The sequence below is a fragment of the Scyliorhinus canicula genome, chromosome 4 (genome assembly GCF_902713615.1).
Source record: "Scyliorhinus canicula chromosome 4, sScyCan1.1, whole genome shotgun sequence".
In the NCBI taxonomy this organism is placed as follows: Eukaryota; Metazoa; Chordata; class Chondrichthyes; order Carcharhiniformes; family Scyliorhinidae; genus Scyliorhinus; species Scyliorhinus canicula.
In genome coordinates, this window is record NC_052149.1 from 90,162,498 (window position 1) to 90,183,912 (window position 21,415).

The following is a 21,415-nucleotide window of genomic DNA, read 5'->3' on the forward strand; positions in this document are numbered from 1 at the left end:
GGGTTGCACAGGAAAATTGCTACGGTTATAGTTTAAAATGGTCCCATGTAAACATTTAAAAAAAAAAAATTTTTGTTTGTACCTAATTCATTTTTTTTTCCAATTAAGGGGCAATTTAATGTGGCTAATCCACCTACCTTGCACATCTTTGGGTTGTGGGGGCAAAACCCACGCAAACACGGGGAGAATGTGCAAACTCCAAACAGACAGTGACCTGGGGCCGGGATCAAACCTGGGGCCGGGATCAAACCTGGGACCTCGGCGCCGTGAGGTTACAGTGCTAACCCACTGCACCACCGTGCTGCCCTTGTAACCATGGCAGGAAATTTTGTTTGAATGTAAGAGCTGCATTTACATGCTGCCTTTTCACTTCTCTCATATCCTGAAGTGCCTCTCATATAATGAATTATTTTGGCCAGCATGTTTGTCCTTCTGGGGTTTTGCTGTCTGCAAAAAATGTTAAACAGCAATGAGATGAATGGCTAAGTTGTTTTTAAAGAAAAGCTTGCATTTTGAAAAACATATTTCACTGCCTCAGAACAGCTTTATCGCTGGGCAGCGCGGTGGCGCAGTGGCTAGCACTGCTGCCTCATGGTGCTGAGGACCAGGTTCGGTCCCAGCCCCGGGTTACTGTGGAGTTTACATATTCTTCCTGGGTTTCACCCCCACAACCTGTTGCTCGTTCTGGTGAGTGTGCTTTACACTCAATTGGCTCTGTTTTATTCCTTAGCTCTAGAGTCGCCAGGTATCTTTATGATACCGCCATGAGGTTCAGGTTCAAGTTCCGATCAATGACTCAATACACCAGTTAGTAAGGTTCAATCAAACACATTTATTATTACACAGTAAATCGATACTCATGCAACTAATACTAATGGACTAAACTATTCCTACCACTTTAAGCCAATACTTATCTTCCATAAGGGAACACACTGGATCAGGGAACAATGGCCTCTTGTTCTGTCCTGAGACTGCAGGCTTCCAAGTTGGTATGGGCTAAGGGGTCAGGAGTGTCTATTCTCGTAGCGTGCGTTGGTTGACACTTACTTGTCGGTGTAGCTGTTGGCCAGGCCTCTCCTTCTCACGTTCAAGTTCTTAGAGAGCTGGGGCAAAGGTGTTCTGCTGGGAGGGCCGGCTAAGAGAGAGAGCTGGACTTGGGATCTATCCTTTATAGGTCACAGGGGATTCGCGCCCATCTGGGCGGACTCTATACCTGCTTGCAATCGATTGGACCTCATACCAATCGATTGGTTTGAATTCCCCAATACTGAGGCTGTTTCCCGATCGCTGGGCGGTTCTTGGGGCTGTTTGTAACTTATTGTCCGGGACTCCTGCTGGCGCCTCAGAGTCTGGCTTGACCTTTGTTATTCTCGATTGTGTCCATTGTGCCTGGGAACCACTGGGAATCGCTCAATTAGTATGCAAACTTGTTAGTTTCAGTGCTGCCTGGTTTCTTCACAGGCAGAATATATAGAGAGATTCTGCAGCCTGCTTGTCTTTCTGACATTGTCCAATTTTCCCTGCATGCATTTCAATTCTCCATTTTATGTCAGGCAGTGGCCAACTTCGGTGGCTACACTCCCTCCTTGTGATCCTAACGCGAAGCGTGAAGGATCACTCAACGATGTTGTTTCTATCCCCTGACCTCAGCGAGTTCCATGGCTTCTGCACTTTCCTCAACTATGCAGAAAATTTTACCTTACAATCTCTATCTGGTGCTATGTCATAAGGGACATGGATTACCAAATCACAATGGGAACCTCTAACTATCCTTAATAAACTATACTCAACTTACATTCAATCATTCTAACTTCCTATCAATACAACAATAATGGCAGCATTCATAGTTCATTTCTCTGGCTCGGCAGTCGAGCTCAGAGGTACACAATCGTTCAAAAGCACATTTCTTTATTTACAGTACAACAACGAAAAAAATCCTTTATTACATTTCAAGGGGTTCGGGGGGCTGGTGGAAACCGAAGATAAGGGATCTCATCCTATATACCGTCGAGGTACGAGAGCAGTATGCTCTCCTTCGCCATTTCCTCATCCGACAGGTCTGCACTATGATGCAGATTATTGCTATCGCCAAGAGTGATTCCACTACATATGACAAGGAGTACCAATTCATAAATTTGGTACACCAGGTCGGGTTACTGCTACTTGTTACTGGGCTTTGAGTGGTCTGAGGAAGTGAAACATTAATGGCCGGTGGAGTGGGGGTAAGGGGGTTCGTGTCCGCGCGTAATCACATGGATTCCATAATCCATAGTACAACAACAACTGGGGTCTCCATCTTCTTTCTTTTCTTTTCTTCCGGTGTCTTCTCTGGGTCTTCTGGGGTTCTGTGGGATCAAGGATAGTTTCTGTTACTATCTTGTTTAACATCTCGGATCTTACCGTCTCTCTGTCCTGTACTGCCAAATACCCTTTATGAATGGTCACTCCATGTGACTCCCTCATTTTTTTTTTTCAAAACGAATTTAGGAACAGACATACATTTAAATACTGTGCCACTGCGAGCCGTCTCGCAGGCTGTGTAATTTACCATCCCAATGTTCCTGGATGTAAATAGCATGTGGAATTGGCAACCAAAGGGCTACCTAAAATAAAGCAAACAAAACTAAACTTTTAGAAACAAGACATTCAAAATGAGTTACGTATGGGCCGCGACGGGTAAGATGTGGGTGGAATTCCTGGATAGGGCGTGCTGTGCTGTACCCGAGCTTAGCTGAACAGAGGGGGGTCCTCAGACAGGGCGGGTCCTCAATGCCGTTACTCCACTGCCTGAGCGACCTGAAACGAATGGGCAAGAATGTAGTCATCATGGGGGTTGCCTCTTCTATCCTTCAAACAGAAGAGTAGTTACGAAACTGGAGCTAGCAAGCTCAGAGGTTTTGGCCGATATGCCTGTCGGCTGGACTTCAGACATTTCAGCTGATAAGGCGTCTGGCAAATTCTCCTAGGTTTCTGCAGACAAACTTGGTGTTTGGCTGCAGAGCTGCTGTTCATGAGAAAAACAAACAAACAAACATGCAACAAACATACTGCAGGTTCCATCAGAAAAGGACACCGTTTATCTCTCAAGCGTTTCCTCTTTTTACATCATCTGGACACCTCAATCGTGATCTTCTGCAAATAGGGTCGCAAAGGGGTTGCCGTGTCGGGAGTCAGACTTAAAGTCATCCTCTTCTCCCGGATCCCATACCCTTGTATGGATCAAGCGTGCTATGGTTGCATTGTGTGAATGGGGGTCCATCTCGTCGTTCCGGATGAGCCTGGACGGATTGTCGCGATGCCAATGAGTTGTGTCAAAAATTGAGTGAGCGAAAGTGGGGTCGTCATTGGGAGGGGTGGGATGGGGGGGGGGGGGGGGGGGGGGGTCTGGGTCGGGGGCCTTTATGTATGTGATCTCAAAGGGATCACTCGAGTCGGCTTCGTATTCGCTGTGTGTGTGGTCTGTTGTATCGGGGCAGTAGTGAGGAGTGCTGTGGCTGTCGTCAGAGTCACTGTCGCTGTCTGCTGTGGCAGCTTGTGGGCGTGTAGGGGCGGGATCTAAAGTCAGTGGGTGGAGTCGAGGTCGAGTCCGTGGAGGTGCTGGTCTGTGAGGGGGAGGGTGGAAATGCATCTCTTCTGGGCGGGGCGTGGTGTGCTGCGTCAAGCATGACGTGATGTGTGTGGTTGGACTGTGTTCCATATACCTTTAACTGGTTAATATGGAACCAGGCAGTCTTCCCATTGGGGTCCTTTATTTTGTAAACGGAAGGGCTAACTTTATCTGCAATGGTGTAGGGGCCAGAGTATTTGGGTGAGAGGAATGTACTGGGATTGTAGACAGAGAGCATAACCCTATAACCTGCTGCCCTACTGCAAACTCAGTGGCGTGTGCCGTCTTGTCAAAACAGGCCTTGCTCTGTTTCCTTCTGGTGCCTAACTTTACCGCGGCTGCGAACTGAGCTGATTTAATATTTTCTACCATTTGTTTGACTGCCTTCTCGTGTGTGAGGGCCGTCAATTCTGGGGTGGTCAAATCGATCCCTAACAAATACTCTGTTCCTTTCATGGGGCGTCCGGTCATGAGCGTGTGTGGTGTGAAGCCTGTAGAATTTGAAACAGTATTCCGTAAAAACATCAACGCGAATGGGAGGACCGAATCCCAAGTCGTATTATTTTCCTGGACCATTTTACGGAGGGTGGCTGTCAGGGTCCGATTCATGCGCTCCACGATACCACTCGACTGAGGGAGGTATGCCATGTGGAATTTTTGGGTAATGCCAAAAATCGTGAGGACGTTCTTCATGACACGTCCCGTAAAGTGGGAGCCTTGGTCTGATTCTATGCTGCGGGGGAGTCCCCATCTTGTAAAGATGTGGTGTGTCAAAATTTTAGCAGTTGTTTTGGCCGTATTAGTGCGTGATGGGAAGGCTTCAACCCATTTTGTGAAGTGCCTATCACAACCAACACATATTTGTAACCATTCCGGCACGGGGGCAATGGTCCAATAAAATCGATTTGGAGATTCGTCCAGGGGCCGTTAACGGGGCGGGTGTGGCTAAGCTGTGCTTTCCTAGCGTATCTGTCCGGGTTATTCCTGGCACAGATAAGACAATTCTCAATGTAATGCGTTACATCTTCTTTCATTCCTGGCCACTAACAGAGCTGTCTGAGGTGGGCAGTAGTGGGGTCTATCCCTTGGTGTCCATGACCATCATGGAATAAACAAATGAGCTGATTCCTATCCTGCTCAGGAACCACATACAAAGTATCTTTTAAAACAACACCCTCATGGGTGGTCAGTGATCTTTTAAATCTTTCGAACGGGGCTGGGTACTTTCCTTTAACAATCTCCCTGAGGTTGCTATCCTGTTTTTGGGCTGTGACTAAATCCTCAATATTAGTCTGTGATATCTGTACTGCACTAACTGGGGCGCTTTCTGGGACGCATTCGGGGGGGGGTTCCAAAAGTAACCACCTCTGGAACCTGCTTTCGCCAATGCGTCTGCTCTCACGTTCCCAGGTGGGGAAGAACGGTGGTGACTTCTAACCTTAATTATGCCAAAAATCCTATCCTTTGCTTTCTCTAGAATATGTCAGAGTAATGGGGATGATGGGAGAGGCTTACCGTCTGCGGAAACAAAACCTCTTGTCTTCCACAGGGGTAGGAACTCAGTTAAACTGTTGCAGACATATAGACTATCAGAATATATATCTGCCAGGCTGGGGAACGAATCTGGGTGGTCCACTATATATGTGATTGCAGCTAGTTCTGCTGCCTGCGCGCCTAAGTGACCTGGAAGTTGCAATGCAATCTCTTCAAGGGCGCGACCCTGCGCGTCCTCCACGTATATACCGCATCCAGTAATACGTTTGCCGTCTAAAACGGTGGATGAACCACCCACATAAATCTTCAAAGGTGCGCACGTGTCTGTGTGCTGGGGGCACTGGGGTGAACTTCCTATCTTCCTGGGGGGGTGTCTTTGCAATGAAGGGTCCTGTATTGTGAGTGGGGGATATTATCTCACACTCATGGGGTGTTCCTGGGTAATGGAGGGTGTCGGCTAGAAAGGTGTGTGTCTTAGTGCGTTTCACAGTGATGTCCCGTCCTTGCAGTAGAAGAGTCCACCTAGCTGCTCTGATGTGACTAACTGAACCGTCCTTCAGTCGTCCGTCTAATAGAAGCTGTGTGGGGGTGTGTTCGGTCAGAATCGTTATGGGGTTGAGTCCGGTAATGTACAAAAAGTACTGTACTGCCCAGAATACTGACCAGGTGCCTTTCGCAGGCTGAAAATCCTTGCTCTACTGGACCTAAAAGTCTGGAGGCATAAGCCACTGGTCGTAGCTGCTCGTGCCATTCCTGAAGGAGCACGGCCGAGAGGGTCAGATCTGTGCTTGCTACCTCAATTGCATAGGGGGAAAGCGGGTCTGGAACTTGGAGTGCAGGGGCTGCGCTAAGGGCACTTTTTAAATCGTCCACAGCATCTGTATGCTGCGGAAGCCATTCCCAAGGGGCTCCTTTCTTAAGGAGGTCTGAAAGGGATGCTGCCTTTGTCGCAAAACCGTCAATGTGGTTCCAACAGTAGCCAACCAGTCCTAAAAATAACCGGAGGGCTGAAACATTTTGGGGAAGGGGCAATTTGATGATCAAGTCAATTCTCGCCAATGGGATGGACCAGAAGCCGTTGCTATTGTCCAAAACCGTAAAGTACTTGGAGTTGAGTCCCTGTTTGAGCATGGTCTCGGGACTTGTGGCTCCCGTGGGGGCTACTGCGGGGGTGACTTTATTGAGTTCCCGATAATCGATGGTGAGACGCCATGATCCTTCGGGCTTCCTCACTGGCCAAATCGGTGCATTATTAGTTGAGGCTACTGATCGGAGTACGCCTTGCTCTAATAAGCTCTCTATTACTGTAGCGATTTCTCCCTCTGCTTCCTGGGGAAATCTGTATTGTCGTTGTGGTCTAGGGTCAGGTCCTGTCATTTGAACCGATCCAGTCATTCTGCCGCAGTCGTGCCTGTGACTGGCAAATGCTGTTCTGTTGTCTTTCAAAACTGCCCTAACCTGTTTGTCCGTGCTGAGCGTGGTCGGATCAAAGCAATACTCTCCGACTGCGCTAATCCTGTTTTCATACTCGCCTACTGTGAGCGTTGCGGGGGCTCTTTCTGATCTTGCCATTCGCCAGACACACTGATTGACTGGGTCGAACGACAGGCTGTGGGCATTCATAAAATCGATGCCGAGTATGTGTTCTGCTGTGTGGGGCAAATCCACTAAAACAATGAGGTGTCTGGTGGTAATGGTCCCTAGCTGAATGGGTACAGGATCTGTAATGTGTCCCTGCTGTGAGTGGCCTGTAAAGCCGCTGAGTGTGATTGTGGCTGTAGTGGGCCACGTGTCCTTTTGGTACATAGTGGAGGAATTTATGGTCGTGTGGGACCTGTGTCCCAGAGTAATTCTATGGGCTGTCCCCGTACCTTCGCTGTGACTACCAGTCATCCGGACCTGTCCCAAAGGGTGTCACAGCCCCAGGTGGGGGAGCCCGAACACCGTCAGTCCGTGCCGTTCATATCACCTTGAACGGTGCTGACGCTATGTATAGGCTTGGACCTATTGCGGTTCAGAGTGCCGGTCTGTGGGCCTCTCTGCGATTTCTGTGGGGCATTGCACTCCCGTGCAAAGTGTCCCAGTTGTCCACAGTTATAGCACTCCTGCGACTTCTGTGGGGGGCTGTTCTGTCCCTCATTTACCCATGCGGGGTTTTGGTGTGCTCTTACTGCCTGAATGTCTACATCAGCTTGAGCCTCCTCGGGCTTCTTAAATGTTGCTTTGCCATGAACAGATTGCTCCCAAACGCGGGACAATCTCTTAAGTACCCACTTTTCATTATGGGCCTCTTCTGTGGGGTCATAGTTAGAGCAGGCTTTCTGTCCTGCCTCTATGGCGTGGGAGATAAGGGTGCGGGTCCATTTGGCCATGTTATCTGGGGCCAAACGAGCGCGTTCTAAGTCTCCAAAAACTGCAGTAAAGTGATTCCACAGTCGTCCTGCAAACACTGTGGGGTGCTCGGTGTTTTTCTGCCTACATCGGTTCAGGCCTTCTACGGGGTCTCCTCTATTATACCCGATTGCATCCAGTATTGCTGTATGCATTTGCTCTAGGGTTCCTCCTCCAACGTTCTGTGGGTCAGGAAGGGCTGCTACCAAGGACGTATCTAAACACAAAACCGTGAGCTTAACATGCTCTCTTTCATCCAGGCCGTACATGGTCGCCTGCTGTTTTACCTTCACAAAGAAATGGTGGGGGTCTGAAGTAGGGAGGAACGGTGTGACTTTCTCGCATGCGTCCCATAATTGGGTCATGGTTAAGGGGGTGGTATAAGTGATCTCGGGTGCGCCGTCTACGGTTGCTTTCCTTTGGGTGGTGACTGGGTTCATTGGTGCTGGTGCTATCTGTTCTGTGGGGGGTTGGGGCGCTTTCCTCTTCTGCTGCATTTCTAGCGCACATGTTCCCTGAACATATCGCTGGGCTGTATCCTGCAATTCCTGCCAATCGGGGCCGCCTTCCTCATCTAGTTGCTTCCCAAAAGTATCTTGGAAGCCATTCTGCACTGAAAGCAGAGATTGCAGTTCCGCAATCTGCTTTCTACACTTTGCATGGTCTACCGAGCTTTGTCTTTGCTCAATGGTGGCAGCATGGAGTGCTCGTAAAGCTGCCTTCAGGTTGCTGCATTGCTTTAGCAAAGCCTCTACCTGCTTCTTGGTTTCCACTCTTATCAAGACTGCGTGCTGCATATCCTGATAGGCCTTTTCATATTGTGTTTGGGAGCTGCTTAAGTACGCCAGACAAGACTAGTGTGCCCTCTTGCCATCATCCACCTCTACATCTTTTGCTGCAAGCCTCCTTCTGAACTCCATATTCTCTCTTTCTATGTCACTGACATCCACTTTACTCATTCTGTTTCTCTTTTCTAAATCTGCGCGGAGTGTCCTGACGACCTCCTCTGTGCCTCGCAATTGTGCCAAGCAGGACACGATTGCCATCGGCTTACCTGCTTTTCCTAGATTCCTTTTGTGAATTGCGCTCAGGTCCTCCCATCAAGTATGTCCTATACTCCCGGGACCTGTTTCCTCATTCGAACAGAATTCGCTCCAAAGGGGCCATCCTTTCCCTTTGAGGTACTTTCTGATCTCTTGTTCCCAAACGGGACACGTTCCTACTCTGCTGCTGGTCGCTGCGACCACGAATTCCTGGGGGTGCATGAGGCGTTCCATTGCCTGCATGGCCATCTCTCCTATTTTAATGCTCTCTCTTAAATTTAGAACAAGGGATGCTAAGGTGGTGATATAAAATACAGGTACGGCTTTCGCTAATTTCCGAAGTATAAACTCCCTACAGTTTTTCGCAACAAAATCTCTCGGTTTTACCTTATAACCCTGTTAGTTACGCATGCAAAAACACACTTCCGAATTATGAGGATTGATGTGAACTACTTGAACACTTGTGTTTTTTCCTTTTCCCAATTGGATTTCTGATTCAAATTGCTGGGTTCTCTCGGAGTGGGGGGAGCCACTTCTAGTCGAGTCCCGTCAGAGTTCGCCACTAAATGTTGCTCGTTCTGGTGAGTGTGCTTTACACTCAATTGGCTCTGTTTTATTCCTTAGCTCTAGAGTCGCCAGGTATCTTTATGATACCGCCACGAGGTTTAAGTTCAAGTTCAGATCAATGACTCAATACACCAGTTAGTAAGGTTCAATCAAACACATTTATTATTACACAGTAAATCGATACTCATGCAACTAATACTAACGGACTAAACTATTCCTACCACTATAGCCAATACTTATCTTCCATAAGGGAACACACTGGATCAGGGAACAATGGCCTCTTGTTCTGTCCTGAGACTGCAGGCTTCCCAGTTGGTGCGGGATAAGGGGTCAGGAGTGTCTATTCTCGTAGCGTGCGTTGGTTGACACTTACTTGTCGGTGTAGCTGTTGGCCAGGCCTCTCCTTCTCACGTTCAAGTTCTTAGAGACCTGCTGCAAAGGTGTTCTGCTGGAAGGGCCGGCTAAGAGAGAGAGCGAACTTGGGATCTGTCCTTTATAGGTCACAGGGGATTTGCGCCCATCTTGGCGGACTCTATACATGCTTGCAATCGATTGGACCTCATACCAATCGATTGGTTTGAATTCCCCAATACTGAGGCTGTTTCCCGATCGCTGGGCGGTTCTTGGGGCTGTTTGTAACTTATTGTCCGGGACTCCTGCTGGCGCCTAAGATTCTGGCTTGACCTTTGTTATTCTCGATTGTGTCCATTGTGCCTGGGAATCACCGGGAATCGCTCAATTAGTATGCAAACTTGTTAGTTTCAATGCTGTCTGGTTTCTTCGCAGGCAGAATACACAGAGAGATTCTGCAGCCTGCTTGTCTTTCTGACATTGTCCAATTTTCCCTGCATGCATTTCAATTCTCCATTTTATGTTGGGCAGTGGCCAACTTCGGTGGCTACAAACCCAAAAGATGTGCAGAGTAGGTGGCTTGGTCACGCTAACTTACCCCTTGATTGGGGAAAAAAAAGAATTGGGTACTCTAAATCTATAAACTAAAAAAACAGCTTTATCGCCAATGAAGTACTTTTGGAGTGCAGTAATGTTTTTGGTGTTGATTGAGGGAAACTTGTTGGATCAGGTATCCGAACAAAATATCTTGACAAACTTCCTAATACATATGTAAAAATATTAGTAAGATTTCTAGTGGTTGTGATTATTCACTGTCACTTGTGCTGAGTATTTTTCTATTAAGGATCATATTTCCTCTATTTAAGGAGGAGATATATATGTTATGTATATATCTCTGTCTCCGGGCTACCAGGGTGGCAAAGGTCAAGACGTCGGCCTCTCTTGCCCACTGGACTCCCAGGTCTTCTAACCCTGCAAAGATTGCCACTTCTGGACTCGGGACCACCTTCACCCCCAACACCTAAGACACAATGTCAGGAACCCCCCGTCAGAATCCTTCCAGCTTCGGACAGGCCCAAAACATGTGGACATGATTCACGGGCTCAACCGCGCACTGCCCACACCTATCCTCCACCCCTTAAAAAAAATCTACTCAACCTGGCCACAGTCATATGTGCCCTGTGGACTATCTTGAAATGAATAAGGCTAAACCTCGCACATGAAGAGGATGCGTTCACCCTCCTCAGCCTCCTCCCACAACCCAGCCTCCAATTCCCTTCCCAGCTCTTCCTCCCACTTACGCTTCACTACCCCTATTGGGGCTCCCTCTCAATCCATTAGCTCTTTACAGATTTCCGACACTCTGCCCTCACCCATCCCTGTTTTTGACACCACCTTGTCCTGCAGCCCCGGGTGTGGCAGGTCGGGAAAGTTCGGCACCTGCTTTCTAATAAAACCCCTCGCCTGCAAATACCGGAACCCATTCCTCCACCAACCCCATCAAACTCGAGAAGCTGCCCCTAATGAATAGGTCCCCAATCCCCACCCATCGACACCCCCAAAACCTTGCGTCCAGCTCCTGCGTAGCAAATCAATGATTCCTGCAGATCGGTGCCCATACCGAGGTCCCTTCCAGCCTTTGGTGCCACTGTCACCACACCCTCAGGGCTGCCCTTACTACTGAGCGTATGGGGTATCTGGCCGGCGAGAACGGCAGAGGCACCGTCAATGGTGCCCCCAAGATAGAGTCCTTACAAGAGGCTGCCTCCATCCGCTCCCATGCCAACTGCTCCCCCACTATCCACTTCATGCAGACAAACCCCAAAACCAGTGTATTAACCCTCCTAAAAAAGCCTTTGGAATAAAGATCGGAATATTCTGGAACACAAATAAGAACCTCTGGAGAACCGTCATCTTCACAGACTGCACCTGTCCCGCCAACGACAGTGGGAGCACATCCTACCTCCTAAAATCTCCCTTCATTTGCTCCACCAGCCGAGCTAAATTCAGCTTGTGCAGCTGCTCCCACCCCCTGCGCCACCTGAATGCCCAAATACCTGAAGCTTGCCCCCACTGTGAAAATTCCTTTAATTGGCTGAAAAGTGTAACTACTACTTTTGTACGACAGGAAAAGCTTATATAATAGGATGTCTCATTTTCTGCTTATTCAGTGGCGTCCTGAAATGCTCGGTTGAGAAATGAGGAACCTGTTGAAACTAATTTTAGTGGCCAGGTTGATATGATGTGTTCCTTGGTCTGGGATTCATGGCCACAAACACAAATCAGGTTGTCCTTTCTCTTTCACTTATGAAGCAGGTTGCCACATCTATGCCCAGTGCAGATTCAGTTGAGCGCTGTTAAAGTGAGATTGAAGCCAGTATCTTCACTATTAAACCAGTTAGATGATGTCGGGATACATTCAGCATAAATACCCATGATTCTATCCATCTAGATACTGGATTGATACCAACAGCATGAATATTAGTTGTTGTTTCACAGAACGGCAGATGCAGTTTTAAGCACTTGGTAGATTTTTCAATTCTTCGTGAATGGGAAGGCTAGTGTTGCTTATGACTTGTTCATTTCTCGAGGACAAATGGGATCAATGGTGAATGCTAGGTCGGACAATATGATACAGCACCAGGAGTGGACTTAGCATTGTCCTCGTAGCAGCATTTAGCTGCATATTCACAATCTTTGTGTGGTCGTTGCAGGACCATGAGGTTGAGCAGTATTCTACAGCAGTGTAGACTTTTGTGGTGCAAAGTGTTCTAAATATACCCCCATAACATTCATCTGAGTTTCTGGACCAGTTTCATGCTGGATTTTACTTTTGAGCTGGTGGTGAAGAGTTGAGGCTGTTACATAAGAGTCCTGTCCAGAATGACTCCCAGGTGTTGTAGGTTGGGGTCATTTGCTGGTGAGCATCCTACTTAATTCCTCAATGTTGATGCTGCACTAGCTGTATTATGTCTTTGACAGAAATGACCTTCCAGGATTTGGTGCAGCACTGTTATGCTCACCCCTGTGGCAGATCATTGGTCGGCTGGTCCTGTTATAAAGATAAATGCACAATTTAAACAGTTGCTTCATTGCATTTCTTAGAAATAACATGCTATCAACATCTTCTAGATCAGGGGTGGGCAAACTACGGGCCGCATGCGGCCCGACAATGGTTTTTATGCGGCCCGCCAATGAGGTGCCCGGAATCATAACCGGCATTTTTGAAAAGCCGCCGGGGAAAAGCCGCTGAAGTAAATGCGCTTATTCAATAAGCGCATTTACTTCAGCGGCTTTTCCCCGGCGGCTTTTCAAAAATGCCGGTTATGATTCCGGGCACCTCATTGACGGGCCGCATAAAAACGCGCGTAGTGGGGTGGATGAGTGGGGCTGTCTCATTGGTCGGTTTAGTTGGGTGTGCGACCAATAGGAGTCCAGGTTACAAACAATAAGCCTTATTATTGTTTGTAACCTGGACTCCTATTGGTCGCACACCCAACTAAGCCGACCAATAAGGCAGCCCCACTCATCCACCCCACTACGCGCGTTTTTATCGTTGACTCGGCTAGGCTGTGCTTTTGTCAGTGTTAAGGATCAGCACAAGCAACTTGACACCTGATTTCAACAAACTGGTAAATGACTGCAGTCAGATGCATCATTCTCATTGACATTGTTCTGTTACTTACTGAGTTACTTTGTTTTTCAAATAAATGTGCTTTTTTTTCTTTAAAGACCTTTTATTTTGGCTATTTAAAATATTAATTATTTCACTTCATATAACATGCGGCCCTTTAAAATTGTGAATTCCTGAATGTGGCCCTTGCACGGAAAAGTTTGCCCACCCCTGTTCTAGATACATAGATATTGATTTGGGTGTCACTAGGTGGTGCTATAAGTGTTAACTCAACAGAGCTTTGCACAGTTTTGGTTGTTTAAATATAACCAGGGCTTTTGATCATGGATGATCTTTTGATTTGGTAATCAGCAAACCAAATTAATTTGTTAATGTGGCAGACTTTCATTCCCCTTCTTCTGAAGGCACTGATAGCAGTTTGGTGTAGTTGCTCAAGTGTCCTGCTACATCCTAGTACCTCACTCAAATGTTTGAATCTAGATGGTGTTGGCAGGCTGGTGAGAGTATCACCGCTGAGTCCATCTCTGCTCTCATCTGTTACCCAGAGTTGTTCTTTTTGCATCAGAATTCAGTTTATTGTGTCATTGGCTGTTGAAATCAGCTATTGGGTAATTGATACTATGATTAAAAGTCATATCAGCACAGAATGGAAATCAAACCTCCAACCTACCTGGATTTAAGGCTCAGTTCTACATCACAATGGTAACCTGGAATTGCATAGGCCTTTTCATGCAGTAAATATCCCAAGGTACTTAACTGAATAAATGCATGCCAAAAAAGAGAAACGTTGGATACATTCATTGAATGCACGAGCAATAGAGAAGTTTGAAACAAAAAATGTTGGCAGTACTCCAGTCTGGCAGCAATGGTGACGAGAGAAACAGAGTTAAATTTTCAGTTCAGTAACCTTTCCTCTGAGAGGTTTGAGATTTTTGTAAGCAGACCGAGAGATGACAAGGTTGAGGCTTTTAGAGAGGAAAGCATAAAGCCATGGCAGCTAAAGGCCCTGTCACTGAAGGTCAAACAAATCATGGAGGGTAGAGGCCACCATTTGAAATGGAGGGCATGCATTGTAAAGTAGAGTTGGAGGTTTCAAAGGTAGTGGCCAAGACTGCAGAGATACTAACAAACAGTGACTGGGATGTTGTGATGTTGCTCACAGTTAAGTCAAAACATGAAGCCTCTCTTGACTTGTCCCTGTTTTATATTGCTGGTTTTCACTCTCCCCTCTCCGTCTCCCCTCTGTAATTAACTGCTTTGCTGTCCTCTTTCCCGTGCCTTTTCCAGTGAAGCGGGTGGAGCACTTGTTAGACATTTGAAAGTCGCATTTTCAGGTGGCACTTGGGCAGGAGGGGTTCCAGTCAGCCTCATCTTAGAATCCATACAGTGCAAAAGGAGGCCATACAGCCATTGAGTTTGTGCCGACTACATGAAAGAGAAGCCTACCTAGGCCCACTCCCCCGCCCTATCCCCTTAACTTTGTAACCCCACCTAACCTGCACATCTTTTTGACACTAGGGAACAATTTTAGCATGGCCGATCCATCTGTTTGTGGGTTGGATGCGATTTTGTGGGGCTTGAGGGAATGGGGAAAGGGGTCAGGAGAGTCGAGATATTTAGCCAGGGTACAGGCCAGTTGCTGCAAACAACATTAAGGGACCAGGTGTTCCAACACTGTTGCATCGTGCCTGTTCACCACCCATTTTCGATGTCTTCTGCATTTCATCATCTGTTATCATTGCCTCTGTCCTGTCTTTTCATCCTCATTTGTCTTGCTTCCACTCTCAGCTTATTCCCACAGAACACAATACCAATGTTAGGCCTGGGGTATCCATGTTGGCAACAGTGCTGCCTACCTTAGAGATCAAGTGATCTAATGTGGAAAGGTTGATAAAATCACTGGAAAAGTGAAGAGGGGAGCCATGGGTTTTAACTAGGTGAGGTGGAATGTAAGGTTTGGCTCATTAGTGGATTAATTCCTGGGTGCTATCAGCATTTGTTGGGGTTAGGAAGTTGGTCACTGTTATGGGGTCCTGGTTGGTTTCAGTGACCATAGATTTGTAAATAAATTGTATGGTTATTTAAATAGCTTACACAACGTTTCTGTCTATTTCAGGTGCTAAATAAGTGTACAGCTATTTTAACCATTTCTTTTATTCTCAACCACAAATTTAGCAGGCAATAATTCCACAGCTGGGGAGGGTCCTGGGCTCACAACTCACGGTAGAGTATCAACTTTCCTGCTAATCATAAATTCTTCTGGTTAGTGAGGAGTCCATTAACTTCCACAGAAATGGCAAAGGGGTGAATAGTGGGAAGGGGAACAATCTAAGCTGTCTCTGTGTGTTTGGAGGGTAGGCATTTCCCTACAGAGTAGATAAAACTAGAGCTGTCCTTGTTGCACTATGGTATTGGTAAAAATGAATGGAGATTACTTGCTCTCACTCTTTCTCGGGAAATGCTACACGATTGAGGATGGGAGGAGAAACTCATGCAATTTGGAAAGATGCAGGGAGGAAGCAATGCACTACGGATTATGTTAATTTTACTCTTAAAGTAATAGATGTAGGAAAGTTGTTGTCTCTGGAGTAAGTACCAGGGCAAAATTACAACATGCATTTAAAAATTAAATCCATGATTGATCTTATTTTTAAAATTTAGAGCACCCAATTCATTTATTTCAATTAAAGGGCAATTTAGCGTGGCCAATCCACGTACCCTGCTCATCATTTTGGGTTGTGGGGATGAGACCCATGCAGACACGGCAAAAGTGCAAACTCCACACGGACAGTGATGCGGGGCTGGGATTAAACCTGGGTCCTCGGTGCCATGCGGCAGCAATGCTAACCACTGCGCTACCGTGCTGCCCAAATCCATGATTGATCTGACTCACTTATGAACTCTGATGATGGTTGGACATTGTTGTCTCATACGTAACTCATTGCCTTTGAAGCACTTTGGGATATTTGTCAGGTGCTATATGAATGCAAATTTGTTAATTCTTTACAGGCTAATGAAGGTTGGGATTGGAAGATTTTCAATTTACTCTTTTCCTACCAATTGTCCCACCTCCTTGTCCGTTCTGAAGGACTGATACTTTTGGTTGTATACTTCCATAGGCATGGCCATGGTTAATAACTTGGTGAGTGCAGGTATTATATTTCGGTAGATTATTCCGAACTAGATGATCACAGCCAAATTCTGTTTTGTATAGCGATGAGGTCCTCAATTTTGCATTTCCTGCAATCCACTCCAAAGTAGTTTTTTTTCTCTTTCCCTAACATGACTACAGCCATTTGCAGTGTCCTTGCTGCTTAAGCAAATTCAATACAGAGCTGGTTGAGCATGTTGAAGGATCAAATTTGTCGATTTAAAAAATATATAATTTAGAGTACCCAATTCTTTTTTTTCCAATTAAGTGGCAATTTAGCATGACTAATTCACCTACCCTCACATCTTTTTGAGTTGTGGGGGTGAGACTCGTGTTGACACGGGGAGAATGTGCAAACTCCACATGGACAGTGACCCGAGGCCGAGATCTAACCCAGTCCTCCACGGCGCAAGGCAGCAGAGCTAACTACTGCGCCACTGTGTTGTCCCTAAGTTTGTCGATTCTATATATTTATAATTAGTTGTTTGTACTTGGGTGATCAGCAGATTATTAGAAGCGATTCCTTGAAGTACTGCTGTAAAAGTGCTATAAAAATGCAAGTTGTGTTTCTAAATTTGTTTTTGACAGGAAAATGCCTTTTCATCTTGAGCTGCTTTATGAAGACCTCCACGTTATACTTGTATTTTGTTCTTGATGTTTATTTCAGAAATATAAGGTGGCTTTTTTGTTTCTACAGGTACGTGAATGTGGGAGACACAGTATCGCAGTTTGACAGCATCTGTGAAGTTCAGAGTGACAAAGCATCAGTTACAATAACGAGCCGATATGATGGTGTGATTCGAAAAATCTATTATAGCGTGGATGACATTGCTTATGTGGGCAAACCGCTCGTTGATATAGAAACAGAAGCTGTAAGAGGTACAGCAAACTTGAGAACTAATCTGTTTTGGAGGGGGGGGGGGGGTATTGGACGTCAGACATTATCATCCCTAAATATTTGTAAAAATGCCTCATTTCAATAAAATGTGCATGGTACCTACACTTTTGTAAGAATGAATGACGAGAGCCAATATAAACAAAATGGAAAATTTAAAAAGTGGTGCAAAAATAGGGAGATCAATTCATATTCACAAATCTTTGAAGGTGGCAGGCCAAGTTAACAAAACATGTTAATTCCTTTGCTTTATAAATCTAGACAAAGCATGCAAAAACAAGGAGGTTTTGCTAAATAACATCGCCACCATATATAGCACACTTAACATAACGAAGCATCCCAAGGTGTTTACAGGAGCATTATAAAACTAAGTATGACACCAAGCCACGTACGGCAATATCAGGTCAAAGGGTAGGTTTTAAGAAATGTCTTGAGGAAAGTAAGGTGAGTAGCAGAGAGGTATGGGGTGGGAATTCCAGATATTGGGACCTAGGAAGCTGAAGTTATGGCAGTGGTGTAGTTAAAATTGGAAATGCATAAGAGGCTAGAATTAATCCTTTGTAAATCACTGGTATAGGAAGGAGGTCTTGTGGCGCAGTGGGTAGAGTATCTGCCTCTCAGCCAGAAGCTCTTGGTTTAAGTCCCACCCCAGGACTTGTTGGCCAAGGATGGTGCATTCATAATGCAGTTAAACACATTGAGTGTCAACCTGAAAATCCTTCCAAACATGCCAATTGCTGGCAGTAAGAACAGGAGCGACACTTGGTCAGCCACACTCCAGCTGTAACCTATGGCGTCGCTCAAGCTATAAGCCCTTGCCGACAGACGAGCGACCTGTTCCAGGAATTAATAGCAGTAGAAACAGATGGAAGTGCGCCTTAGTGCACCACTAGGTGCAGGAAGACAATCGGAATGAAATCACTGGTATGATGACCTTAGACCCAGAAGCATTCCAGTAAGGAAAATTTGCGATTTATTTAAAAGGTTTGTGGAATCTTTAGTTGCTTTTTGAAGAATGTTTGAAGAAGACTTTTAAGAATATCTTATCAATTGTAAAAGGATCAAGTTGAAACTTGACCTGGAAGCAGCATCAAAAGGAAGGAAGTTAAGAAAGAAGCTAGGTGGCTGGCTAAGAAAAGGGAGCTAAAAACAGCGGAGCTGGAAGGTGAAGACAGTCAGCACACAGATGCAGACAAAAAGAGAAAGCAGACAGAAAGAGGAACAAAATTCTTGCAAAGAGTAAAAGTATTCTCAAAAAGAGATAATTTCTCTATTTGGCAGAAAAGCAAACAGAAGCTCTTGGAAGTATGGTGCTAAAAGGGTTTAAAACCTGGAAGGTTGTGTGAATAGTTCAGAGATGCTAAAGAGATGGATGTTTTCTCAGAAGTGACCAAACCCGGGATGTTATTAGTTGGTCGATTGAAAAGGAACTCTGGAAAGAGTGTCTTGCTGATGATAATTGTATGTGTGATACTTTAACGTGAAAGCTGTTGTTGGATAGGAATCCTGACCTACCTTACATGAGTAAAGATTAGCATATTGTGGGACTGTGTAGTTATGTAGTGCCACATTATTTGTGTGGGGAGTGATGCAAATGCTTGTGATTACATAAGACATATATTTGTTGTATCAACTACTTGAAGTAAAATTTACCTTTTTATTTGAAGTATCATTTGCCTATTAATTCATGTTTAATTTGCGTTGGTTCTGAATTGTGTTAAAGTAAAAGCTATTAAAGAGGAATCTGGTTGGAATCATGGCCCCCTCCCCCTCCTCATATTGCATTATTTACAGTTATGGCCACCACATTTTATGAAAGAGATTAACCAGAATGTTACTAGGAAGGGCAACTTCAGTAATGTGGAGAGACTAGATAAATTGGTATTGTTTTTGGAGCAGAGAAGTTTATAAGTGGTATTCAAAGTTATGACGAGCTTTGAGCATACGCACCTTAAACGTATGACTCCTAGTAATTGACTTATCCACCCTGGAAAAAAGCGTCTGACTATCCACTCTGTCTATGATACTCATAATTTTATAAATCTCTATCAGGTCACTCCTCAACCTCCGCCGTTCCAATGCAAACAATCCGTGTTTATCCAACCTCTCCTAACTAGACCAGGCAACATCCTGGTAAACCGTTTCTGTACTCTCTCCAAAGCATCCACATCCTTCTGATAGTGTGGAGACCAGAATTGTATGCAATATTCCAAATGTGGCCTAACTAAGGTTCTGAACAGCTGTAGCATCACTTGCCAATTTTAATACTCAAATGCCCCGACCGATGAAGGCAAACGTGCCGTATGCCTTCTTGACTACCTTAGCCCACTTACATTGCCACGTTCAGTGATCTCTGCACCTGTACAGAAATCTCTGCCTGTCAATACTCCTAAGTGTATTTGTGGGCTATGTGCAAAATAGGCTAAACAGCTGGCTTGTAATGCAGAACAAAGCCAGCAGCGTGGGTTCAATTCCCGTACTGGCCTCCCCGAGCAGGTGCCGGAATGTGGCGACTAGGGGCTTTTCACAGTAACTTCATTGAAGCTTACTTGTGACAATAAGCGATTATTATCATTAAGTGTTCCGCCATTTACGGTATAATTCCCTACTGTATTATACCTTCCAAAATGCATTACCTCATGTTGGTCCAGATTAACCTCCATCTGCCATTAGTCTGCCCAAGTCTCAAACCGATCTATATCCTGCTGTATCCTCTGACAATCCTCTTCACAATCCGCAACTCCACCAATCTTTGTGCCATCTGCAAACGTACTAATCAGACCAACTACATTTTCATCCAAATCAATGAAGGTCCCAGCACTGATCCCTGCGTAACACCACTAATCACAGCCTTCAATTCAGAAAAGCACCTTTCCACCGCACCCTCTGTCTTCTATGACCAGTTCTGTATCCATCTTTCCAGCTCACCTCTGATCCCGTGTGACTTCACCTTTTGTACCAGTCTGCCATGAGGGACCTTCTTGAAGGCTTTACTAAAGTCCATGTAGACAACATGCACTGCCTCACCTTCATCAATCATCTTAGTCATTTCCTCAAAAGACTCGATCAACTTAGTGAAACACGGCCTACCCTTCATAAAACCATGCTGCCTATCGCCAATAAGTCAATTTGTTTCCAACTGTGAGTAAATCCTGTCCCAATAATTTCCATACCACTGACGCATGGCTCACCGGCCTATAATTTCCCGGATTATCCCTGCTACCCAAACAAAGGAATACATTGGCTATTCTCCAGTTCTCTGGGACCTCACCTATTGCAAATGAGGATGCAGCGATTTCTGTCAAGGCCCCAGCAATTTCTTCCCTTGCCTCCCTCAGTCTTCTGGGATAGATTCCACCAGGCCCTGGGGACCTATCTACTTTAATGCTTATTAAGTACACCTTTTTGATATCGACATGTCCCAGACTATATCCACACCGTCCCTAGATTCATCATCCACAAAGTCCTTCTCGTTGGTGAATACTGATGCAAAGTACTCATTTAGTACCTCGCCTATTTCCTCTGGCATAGATTCCCTCTTCGATCCCTCTTCGATCTTTGATTGGGTCTACCCTTTCCCTGGCTACCCTCTTGCTCTTTATATATGTAAAAAATGCCTTGGGATTCTTCTTAATCCTGTTTGCCAAGGATGTTTAATGACCCCCCCCCCACCCCCTTTACCCCTCCTGACTCCTTAAGCTCCTTCCTACTTTCTTTATATTCTTCAAGAGTTGTCTGTTCTCAGCCTTCTTGACCGTACGAATGCTTCCTTTTTCTTTTTGACTAGTATCACAATATCCTTCATTATCCAAGGTTTCCGAAACTTGCCATACTTATCCTTCATCCTCACAGGAACATGCCGGTCCTGAATTCTAATCAACTGTCTTTTGACATGTCACATGTCAGACTCCCACATGTCAGATGTTGATTTGCCCTCAAACAGCCACCCCCAATCTAAATTCTTCAGTTCCTCCATAAGTCTCTGAGCTGAATGGCATCTTTCTGCACTGTACGATTCCATGAACCTCAGTTTGTCAGATGTCTTGAGTGGCTACATTTTATTCTCAAAATCCAATGAGTTAGGTCAGTGTGAATCAAAATATTTTTATTCCAGTTCAGAAAATGAAATGTTACTCTAACTGCTGGTGATAAAATGTGCTCAAAGAACAAAGAAGAACAAAGAAAAGTACAGCACAGGAACAGGCCCTTCGGCCCTCCAAGCCTGTGCCGACCATGCCGCCCGTCTAAACTAAAATCTTCTACACTTCTGGGGTCCGTATCC

General features: G+C 45.6%; 1 protein-coding gene across 2 annotated transcripts in view; it reads left to right on the plus strand.

The window, feature by feature from the left end:
* Window positions 1–21,415, plus strand: part of dbt (dihydrolipoamide branched chain transacylase E2) — a 71,445-nt gene that overhangs the window by 15,494 nt on the left and 34,536 nt on the right. For both annotated transcript variants that reach the window (XM_038794762.1, XM_038794763.1), the window contains exon 4: window positions 16,936–17,117. In XM_038794762.1, coding sequence (XP_038650690.1) covers window positions 16,936–17,117 — 182 coding nt within the window. The remainder of the gene's footprint in view (window positions 1–16,935; window positions 17,118–21,415) is intronic.